The sequence below is a fragment of the Pristis pectinata genome, chromosome 4 (assembly GCF_009764475.1).
Source record: "Pristis pectinata isolate sPriPec2 chromosome 4, sPriPec2.1.pri, whole genome shotgun sequence".
NCBI classification, from domain to species: domain Eukaryota; kingdom Metazoa; phylum Chordata; class Chondrichthyes; order Rhinopristiformes; family Pristidae; genus Pristis; species Pristis pectinata.
The window spans coordinates 27,778,936-27,789,495 of NC_067408.1; the positions used below are offsets into that span (position 1 = coordinate 27,778,936).

The following is a 10,560-nucleotide window of genomic DNA, read 5'->3' on the forward strand; positions in this document are numbered from 1 at the left end:
CTGAGTGGCTCGCTGAGCCATTTAAGAGTGAACCAGGTAGGTGGGTCTGGGACTACATCAATACAGATCGTAGATTTCCCCCCCAAGGGACCACAGTGCACAAAGTGGGTTTTTAACAATAGTCCAATAGTTTTGTGGTAAGCATTACAAAAGATTAATGAACTGAAACGCCATGGTGGGATTTGTACCCAGGTTAGTCCAGCCTCTGGATTACTAGTCCAGTTATTTAACCACTGTTCCATTATCATACCCCATGCTAACCAAAACAATATAGATTATATATTGACCAAAATTTCTATTGTAGCATGCCATGAGGAACAACGGGATATTTTAAACATTCTTTTAAAACAAACCATAATATTATAAAAATCTGAAAAAGGAGTTGTTCATCCAGGGACACAAATAAAACTAATCCAGTGCAAACTGTTAACAAAGGCAAATTAAATCAAACAAATCATAAACAATTGTGGGTTTAATTGAACACAAATGAGGTAAATACCTCTCTCTTGCTGCTACAATCAGTTGTCACAGTTGTGATTTTTGTATGAGAGAAACAAGCATTTGGGGAGCAAATATTTTGCAACTTGCAAGAAACTGGACAAGATTTTTCACCTGTGCAGATGAAAACAAACACCTTCATTTGATCACTGGGGCAAGTTCTGGGTTTTGCTGCTCTGAGCATTTTGGTTAGTTTTAAACCCCCCCCCCCCCCCCCCCCCCCCCCCCCCCCCCCCCCATGTAGGTAGTTCTCTCTAAAAAGAGGTAAACACTAAATCCAACACACCAGGCTATTCAATGTTTTGTTTTCTTAAGAAAAGCAAACTGTTCATACCTTCTTCTCAATAGGGCAAACATTCCCAATCCCCTAATTCAGGAAGCTGGACACATTTCCTCTCTGTTTACCATAAAATGACCACAATATTCAGTCCATGTCCTTGATTTTCACAGACAAATTGTTTTGATAGGGAAGAAATGAGTTCATCAGCACCTTAAAAAAGTTATTACTCTAGTGAGCTCTTACCCATTGGCATGGAAATACCATAGGTGTATAAATAGCATGTGAATAGCAAGAGGAAGGGCGAGGCTGATAGAGATAAGGATAAGGATAAAGATAAAGATGGTGACCTATACATAGAGGCAGAAGGCAGAGCTGGAATAATAATGAATTATCCTCTGCCAAGGAAGAGGATGCTGCCAGAATCTCAATAAAAGGGAATACAGGAGGGATAATAGATTGGGGGGTTGGTGGGATGGGGAAAGAGATTGATTAAGAAGTTACGAAGAATCAAAAAGCCAGTAAGTGGAAACAAGTCACAAGATCCAATTTGTATTTTATGTGAGGAGGTGGGTTGGAGATTGCTATGTTCTTCCTTTCCTCCCTAGACCACTGCTATTTTGACATTTATTAATAATTGGATATGGATTTGGCAAGGTAAAATTTGCTAATTTATGGGCCACATTAAGCATGGAAGTGTGGTAAAAGTAAGCAGGATATGAAAAGAGTGTGAGAAGACATAGCTGGGCTGTTTAAATTGCCAGTTAATTGGCAGATGAAATTTAACACAGAACTATTAAATAGTAAATATTGCAGAAAGAAGAAGAGGCAATATGGATTAAAATGACAGTTCTAAAGAATATACAGAAACTGAGTGGATCTCCATGTCTGTACGTGATTCCTTGAAAGTGCTTTTAGACCTTGACACTGATCATCACTGGCAAACTAATAGATAAGGGCAAGTAACACTCGTGCCATAAAAGTCCAAGGCAATAACCATCTCCAACACGAAAGTCTAACCACCAACTCTTGATGTTCAATAGAATCACCAAGTCAACAACGATTAACAATGATTAAAAATTCAACTCAAATGAAGTGGATACAGTTTAAGAGCTGGGTCTCCTGCATTGTGTATTTCATTTCCTAATGTCCTAGTTCACAAGGCATGAATCTGGAGTGTGCTGGAATACAGTCCACTTGCAGGGATGAGTGCAGCTCCAAAACAAAATGAAGCATGTACCACTCAGCTTGGCGATCTTCAGCACCTCCCATGATTTCTACCACCAAGAAGAACAAAATTTGCAGGTTCTCCTCCGAGTTGTGCACAATCCTATCATGGAAATATATTGTTGGTCCTAAATTCTGTAACTCCATGCCCAAATGCACTGCAATTGTGATTTCACGAGAAAGACGACAGGAGTTCAAGGATGCAGCTCACCACCATCTTCACAAGGGCAACTAGGGATGTGTGTTAAATACTGGCCTTGCCAGCAATCCCAAAAAATGAATTATAAAAAGTACCATAATTGGTGAGGCTGGTAATTTTGAAATTGTTTAACATGTTAAAATCCAATGGATTTGATATTTACTTTGATGTATTTATATTTTAATGTAAAATATCTTCAGCTTATAATAAATACAATGCAATAATGCATACTGAGCAGGGATAAGAATTGGCATGAAATTCTAACACGACAAAAGAACTACACAAAACACAAAGTTACCACCAGGGGGAATAATAACCACAAGACAATATCACTAGCAGGATTGAGAACAAAATACATGCGCCTAATTTCTAAGGTGCAGCTGCTGATTGGAGACATCATTGGGTTTATAAAAATTGTTGCACTAGCAGTTAAAACAGGAAATGAAATACATTCAAATGTTTAACCCAATGTTTGAAGTTAATTATATAATGAGTCATAGAGTACTAGAGCAGAAACAGGCCCTTCGGCCCATCTAGTCCATGCCGACCTGATCTTCCACCTGGTCCAATCTACCTGCACCTGGACCAAATCCCCCCAATCCCCTCCCATCCACGTACCTATCCAAGCTTCTCTTAAATGTTACAACTTCTGCTGGCAACTTGTTCCACACTCACACCACCCTCTGAGTGAAGAAGTTTCCCTCAGATTCCCCTTATATATTTCACCTTTCACCCTAAACCAATGTCCTCTAGTTCGAGTCTCACCCAACCTTAGGGAGAAAAGCCTGCAAGCATTCACCCTATCTATACCCCTCATAATGTTGTATACCTCTATAAGATCTCCCCTCATTCTCCTGCACTCCAGATTATGAACAATCATTAACTATCTAAGGCATAAAGTAGTATTTCCTAATTCACTTGGAATATTTTAAGTGGATACAATTGTTCTGTGGGCAGTAGTTTATAAGCAACTAAAACAAAACTACAATTTTTTTTTAGAGAAAAGGGAAAAGAAGTCCCCTCATCCACTATTAAGTGTTATAGAGATTAAGTACAAGTATCTAATTTTCCCTTCAATAATGACACAAGTGCCCTTTTCGTGAAATGGATTACAGTGGTTCCAAATTTTTCAGCAGTGGGATATGTTATGACAGAGCTGCTAAAATAGATTAAATAAAAGTGCTTAGGCAATTAGCATCATCAGAGGTCTTCCTAGTGACAGCCATTGTAGCCCTGGAGGGTCTCCAAGGTCCCCTTACACAAAGAACATATCATCTACACACACTGTTCTTCACCAGTCTGTGCTTGTCTCTCTGATCCTTGGGAGCTCTATCCCACTATCCTTCTTCCCATCATGGTACCATCCATTCATTCCCTCGCAATACTTTCCTGTAACTGGAAGTGTTGCTTATATTGTTAAATGTCCCTTTAGAGGACAGTTTTAGACATGATACCCGAAAGAACCTCTAGTAGTTCAAGAGGAAGAGGGTGATGGTGGAAGGTTATTTCTCAGACTGGAGGCCTGTGACTAGTGCTAAGCTACAGGGATCAATACCCCTGTTGTTCTTTATTTATATAAACAATTTGGATGAGAATGTACAAGGCTTGGTTAGTAAGTAGGCAGATGATACCGAAATAGGTGGTATTGTAGACGGTGAAGAAGGTTATCAAAAATTATATCTTGATCAGCTGGAAAGTGGGCTGAGAAATGGCATTCAATCCAGATAAGTGCCACATGCTGCATTTTGGGAAATCTAACCAGGGTAGTGCTTATAGAGTGAATGGTAGAGCCCTAGGAAGTGTTGTGGAATAGAGGAACCTAGGAGTACAAGTGGAGACGGAAGAGACCACAGATGCTGGAAAATGGAGCAACACGCAAAAAGCTGGAAGAACTTAACAGATCAAGCAGCATCTATGGAGGGAAATGGGCAGTCAATGTTTCAGGTCAAGACCCTTCATCAGCCTGATGAAGGATCTTGATCCAAAACATCGATTGTCCATTTCCCTCCATAGATGCTACCTGACCCAATGAGTTCCTCCAGCTTTTTGCGTGTTGCTAGGAGTAGAAGTACATGGTTCCCTGAAAGTAGTGTCACAGGCAGACGGGTGGTAAAGGCAGCATATGGCATGCTGGCCTTCATCAGTCAGGGCACTGAGTACAAGAGTTGGGGTGTTATGTTACGGTTGTACAAAACATTGATTGAGGCTACACTTGGATTATTGTGTACAGTTTTGGCCACGATGTTATAGGAAGGATGTCATAAAGATGGAAGATTTAAATGAAGAGTGCAAAGAAGATTTACGAAAATATTGTCATGACTCAAGGGCCTGAGCTATAGGGAGAGGTTGGGCAGGCTAACTTTATTCCTTAGAGCATAGGAAACTTACGGGTGACCTCCTAGAGGTGTATAAAATCATGAGAGGCATAGATAGGGTGAATGCACACAGTCTTTTTCCTAGGGAAAGGGAACCAAACACTAGAGGGCATAGGTTTAAGGTGAGAGGGGAGAGATTTAAAAGGGACCTGATGGGCAACTTCATGCAGAGGGTGGTGTCTATATGGAAATAGGTGCCAGATAAAGTAGTTGAGGCAGGTACAATAATGACATTTACAAGACCTTTGGTTGTAGGTAGATAGGAGAGGTTTAGAGGGATAGGGGCCAAACACAGGATTAGTTTAGGTGGGCACCTTGGTCAGCATGGGGCCAGCTGAGACAGTGGGCTGAGAAAGGGCCAGTTTCCGTGGTATATGACTCAATGACTCTAATAGAGAACGTTGCACTGAAATGGACATCATCAGTTTCAGTGCAGCATTATAAGGGCAAACAAGACAGTGTTGTTCTGTAAACCTCTTTAAGCAGCTTTCACAAACAGGGTTAGAATATTCCATAATTCTGTTTTCATCCCACTAAGTAGGTTGTAAAGCAACATCTAGATCCCTGATGGTATAAAAATGGTTCTAATAATATTTTAATCTAACAAAAGAATTCTGTACAATGCATTGCAGTAAGTCGCCGATAAATCTTAATTTTCAATTTCTCTCAGATCCTCATCAATGCCACAGAAGGATGAAAGATTGTTGCAGATATATGTATAATGATTTTCCCAGGATATGAAAATCATATCAGTTACTTTGAAGATTTTAGTAACCAGACTGAGACACAGAAGTATGGAATGGGTTTTGTCAGTGGTATGCTGCAAAATCATCCAGTGCACCATACTAATCAGAATGGGTTCAGATTCCACTACCAATCTGATTGAGTTAGCTACAATTATCCACAAGTAAAGCAAATATCAATAATTGTTTATAAATAAGCAGCTCCACCAGAATTATAAAATAAAGTCAACAACTGAGACACAATTAAGAAATCACGTGGGTTCAGATTAAGGGCAACTCAATGATTTTTATTTCATCTTTCCAACTCAACCATACACAGCTATTTATTAAATTAATTGCGAGTCCTGACCATAATTATTCTTGCTGGCAACTAATTACAGCCAATGAAAGTCAAAAAGATCCGCAGATGCTAGAAATCCAAAGACAGAGAGAGACACAGAGATATAGGAAATGCCCAACAGATTAGGCTGTGCTGGTAGAGAGCGAAATATTGAGCTAATATTACAGATGGATGAGCCAGAGCAGAAGTTAATCATCCATCATTACTCAGACAAAAAAAGAGCTTAACTGCCCCTTCATTGCCATAATTTCACCCTATCAGAGAAATTCCTTCTGTTCCATCGATTGCCCTCCTTCCATCTTCTCTGCTACCTACACTTTGTTTATCTCTTTCTTAGTTCTTTTGAGATGTCCCAGATATGAAATGTCGATCATTTCTCTTTCCACAGATGCCACCTGACTTGCTGAGATTTTCCAGCATCTGAAGCTTTAATTTTCATTTACAGCAGAAGTAGCCAGTTCTGATACAAGGAGAACGCAAGTTACCTGAAGTTTTTTAAATTACGTCTGTTCCTCTATGAAAAGAAGCATTTGTTGATATTTTCTTAAATTTGCCTGTGTCCTTTGGCCCTACACTATTTTTTCTATCCAAAAATTATATGGAATTCCATAAAAGATGCTGGAGACTGAAGAATACCAAATTATAAAATAGCTCCTTTCCCTGACATCTCTGCTCTGCGTTTTTAAAATGGTATTTATACCTTAATGGTAAAGGAGACCTGTGCCACAGAATCTGGCAGCGATATGGTGGGGAGGCACAAAGAAAGTTCAACAAATGTTTTCATTATCTTAACCTAATAGAGCCCAGAATTTTGATTAAGATAAATACACTAACGAGACAACAGTGTCACAAATAACACAAAGGAAACATTAAAAATTGAAAGTTCGATCATGAAACATCAACACGCAATATATATTAAGTGAACTTCAAAGACCAGATTACTTTGGCTCACAGTTTTCAATTCCTTTTACCTGCATTGGAATCAAAATCTGTATTCTATATTTAACTAATGGCAAATGAAATTGGGAAAGAAAAGCAAACAAGGAGTTAATTAATGATTGACTATATTTATTCACCAAATATTGACGATTACTCCATGCTGTGATTGTGTCCCTTAGTAGATGGCAAATTGCATATGTACTTTGGGTGGGAATCTTACACTATTGCCAAGGCTTCACATTGCTTTTTTTTATAAGAACTTGTAATAGTAAATTAAAATAAGTGGCAGCACAGGTAAAATGTAAAACGATGAATAAAAAGGTAATATATAATATTGATAGAAGTCCATTTCCCATTGTGATTCAATTACATTACAGCACATTAACAGAGTCCAGCTGATGGCAATTAGATGAAGAAACATTTTTAGTACTGACAACTAAAAGTTTTCTCCATCTTCATTGCCACTCTCACTAGCTTTACCTTGATCCTCACTCACCATACTTTCACTTTTATTCCCATCTCCCTTTAATATAGAACTACGACAAATTTAAGTGGGTTTTTCATTTACATAAAAAGGTCTGTTCCACTTGTTCCGAACATCTTAATTCTGTAGTCCTTCCCCAATCCATGGATTGGAAATTAATTTATTTGACTCACTAAAATAAATTGGATCAGTTGTGAAATTCTCAAACAGCTATTCATAAGCTCCAGCTTTTCATTAAAGTTTCAATGCACCATAACTGGTAAAATTGTGACATTTTCACACAACATTTACTTGAACTTTAAACCCAGTCTGATCCATAGAACCACAGATTCAATTCTTCAATCCTGGTTTACCACAAAAGGGACATTTTGGAGAAGGGTCAAAACTGCCACTTGAAGTGGTCAAGTGGAAGCATCAGTCATTAAGAATAAAGATGTTAATTTAAAATTACATTGGCACATTATTAGAGAACATTAATATATATTATTTTCTTAAATGAGCTTAATGATACCACTATTTTGATGATTGTCAACATCATGTCCCTGCCACCGATGTCTCTCCCAACTGTGCTCTAATTCTTACCACATCCTCTTCATCCATCTGCTTTATGTTCTTTGATCGATATTGGCTCCTTAGCCTTCATTTTAAAACATTTCCACATCCTTTCACAGTCTTGCTTTTCCCCAAATTTATATTTCCTCTACCCCTGCAACGGAGATGTACACATTCTTGCAACTGCTCCTTCATCATCCAATTTCAAAATTACTCCATCACTGGTGACAGCATTTTTGGTGGTCACACTCATATCCTTGAATTGTCTTTGGAAAGTTATCTGCTTCTTTACTACACTTGCTTGGTTAAGACATTCCTTCAAAGTTTACTTCCTTGACCAAGCTTCTGGTCACCTGCCCTGTAATCTCCTTATAAGTGACTTGGTTTTTGTTTGCTTCACCATTTTACTACATTAAAAGCACTACATAAATAGATTGTTTGTGCTCCACATGATACCTTTAGTTATTAAATAAAATTTAATTAAGCTTACAGCTATTTCACAGTTCAAATGCTGTTAATTGACTAGTACCAAGGTTTGGTAAACTACTCAATTAAACCAAGATTGATCCTCCTTTACAGAACAAGCATTTGAAACGATTTTATGTTGTTTTAAATCAATCTCATCTCTTGCCTGTCTCTCAGACATGATAAAATTATTCAGGCAAGAGAAAGCGTTTCACCTTAATATAGAGATTTGTTGGCATAGTGTTTGTGATACCATAAGATGAGAAGGAACACACGGTAAATAACCTGAGCTTACAGGGCGAACAGAAGAAATGTTCTCAGATATCGTCAACGTTACAATTCTCATTAGAAAGAAGCAAATTTCACTCCAGAACAAGACAAGAGAAACGTACCAGGAAGGGGAGAAGTCCCACACCACTTCAGTTTGACATCCCATTGAGTATAATTCCCATGAAAGTCTATCAAGTTTTTAAAGTGTCCACAAGAACATCAGCACCCTTATATTCACGTAATATTCAAACACTGCACAAGCCACTGCCCTACCATCTAAAGCAACCGGGAAGTGAATCATACACGTACAAAATGTTTTCTCCTCGACGAAATGAAACATCCACATAACAGCATCAACGATCAAGGAACGGGAGAGCCAGCTGACAGCACCCTCTGGATTCAAGATCAAAACTTTAAGCATTTTTAAGCATCTTGAAGTACTTCTGCGCTGTCTTTTACCGATAACCTAAATTGCCGAGTTCAAAAACACTGACGACAAAACCATAACTTTATTTCGTGTCTTGTTGCAAAATAAATATATTTGGGAGCCAGTTAATTAATAGTGAAACAGTTAAACGCTGCAAAATAAAAAAAATAAAGTTCACATATAGCAGTGCCTCCACTCATAAAGGTAAGTCAGTCCACGACCCCGATCAATAACAGGTCAGCAAAGCAGGTAGCAGAAGTCAGCCGTAAATGCAATGTGTTACCTGTACCGCTTCAGCTGGGCTCACTAGCTGCTTCCCTTTATAAAGAGACCAAAGCCCAATGTTTGGCACGAACACCACAGTGAGGATGATCAAGCCGGCCGCCTGAAGAAGCCTCTTTTGCCTACGCCTCATCTCCCAATGCCTGATTGAACAAGAGACTTTTCACTCAGCAATAATGTGTCCAACTTTCTTCCTGTAGCTCCTCGCAGCGACTGACTGATTCGGGGACTTCCGCTCGACTGCTACCATCGTCCTCGGAGGGAGGGGGAGACGCGTCAAATCAGAAACATTGTTGCGGCGATGTAGCAGTCTCCTTTCTTTTAGGATTTAAATTCTTGTTATCTGGTTACATAGTTTAATATCCAGTGTTACAGATTCTCCCGAAAAGGAGTGGCGGTGCGCTCCCTTCCAAGGTTGTTGAGGACAGGCCCCCAGCGCTGCTGGTGTGAGGGGGTTCCGAGTGTCAGTGAGCTCCAGGCGGAGACAGGCGGCGTGTTGGGATCGGAGACGGGCTGTGCCTGTCACATTCAACCTGCACGTTTCGGGTTCAGACTCGAACCGACGGCAGGGTTTAACCTCAGATTCTCACACTCCAGTGTCTCCAATAGCTGCTGGTCCCCCAAGTCCGGTCTCCGGAAGAGTTTCGTACCAGAAACAACTGATCCGATCGCTGCTTCTGGATTTCAAACTTCAATCCACGGCGGCAATGCCCCTAAACTTTCATATAAAGTACAATCGGATGCTGTGCTCTTGGTCCGTGTGGAGCTCTGTGCTTATTGAACGGTGCCAGGTCAGCTCCAGGCGAAAACCGGTGGGAATTTCTGGGATGCCGGCGGCCTAGCTGCCCCGGAGATAACACTGACAGTTCCTTCTTTGGGAGTTGTAATTTGTTTCAAATTTGACAACCCATGGATTGCAAATAAACAAGCGTCAAACGTTTTCAACGGAATAAATAGTGATATAAAACATTGTGTATATAAAGCTGCATTTATGTAGTTACCATAATTACTTTCAGTTACAAAATCGCAGAAATTAAATCGAAAGGGCTTATTTTACCAAAGCTGTCATGTCCTGGTTTGACTTCATTTTCGTAAACTTTACAGTAGTGCAGTTGTTCGAACGTCCGATAGAGGGTTCACTTCCGCCAATCAGCTGATGTAAAATAGCAACTACGTTTTTATAGCGTCTTCAATGTGGCAAAGATGTTTCAAAGCGTCTTATGGGGGTGTTATTAAAGAAAACGAGGTGCCAAGCCCCATAAGAATTTACCAGTGCAGCAGTCAATCTTGCATTTGTCTTCGCAGAAGGTTTAACCATCTCCTTGTGCTTTGAACTGGCTCTTTCCCAAAGGTCTTGCTTCACTGGGTGTGGTGATTCAATGTCAGAGGATCTGTGTTCTCAGGCTGTGATCGCAGAGCGATATTCAGTTGACACATGTCACTTGACAAACTACAAAGGCCCAAGAATAAACGGTATCCCTG

General features: G+C 39.7%; 1 protein-coding gene across 1 annotated transcript in view; it reads right to left on the reverse strand.

The window, feature by feature from the left end:
* The window catches only part of LOC127569832 (polypeptide N-acetylgalactosaminyltransferase 10-like), a 74,766-nt gene extending 64,612 nt beyond the window's left edge, over positions 1-10,154 (reverse strand). The window contains exon 1 of the mRNA XM_052014780.1: positions 9,080-10,154. Coding sequence (XP_051870740.1) covers positions 9,080-9,211 — 132 coding nt within the window. The 5' untranslated portion in view covers positions 9,212-10,154. The remainder of the gene's footprint in view (positions 1-9,079) is intronic.
* Between the last annotated feature and the right edge of the window lie 406 nt (positions 10,155-10,560).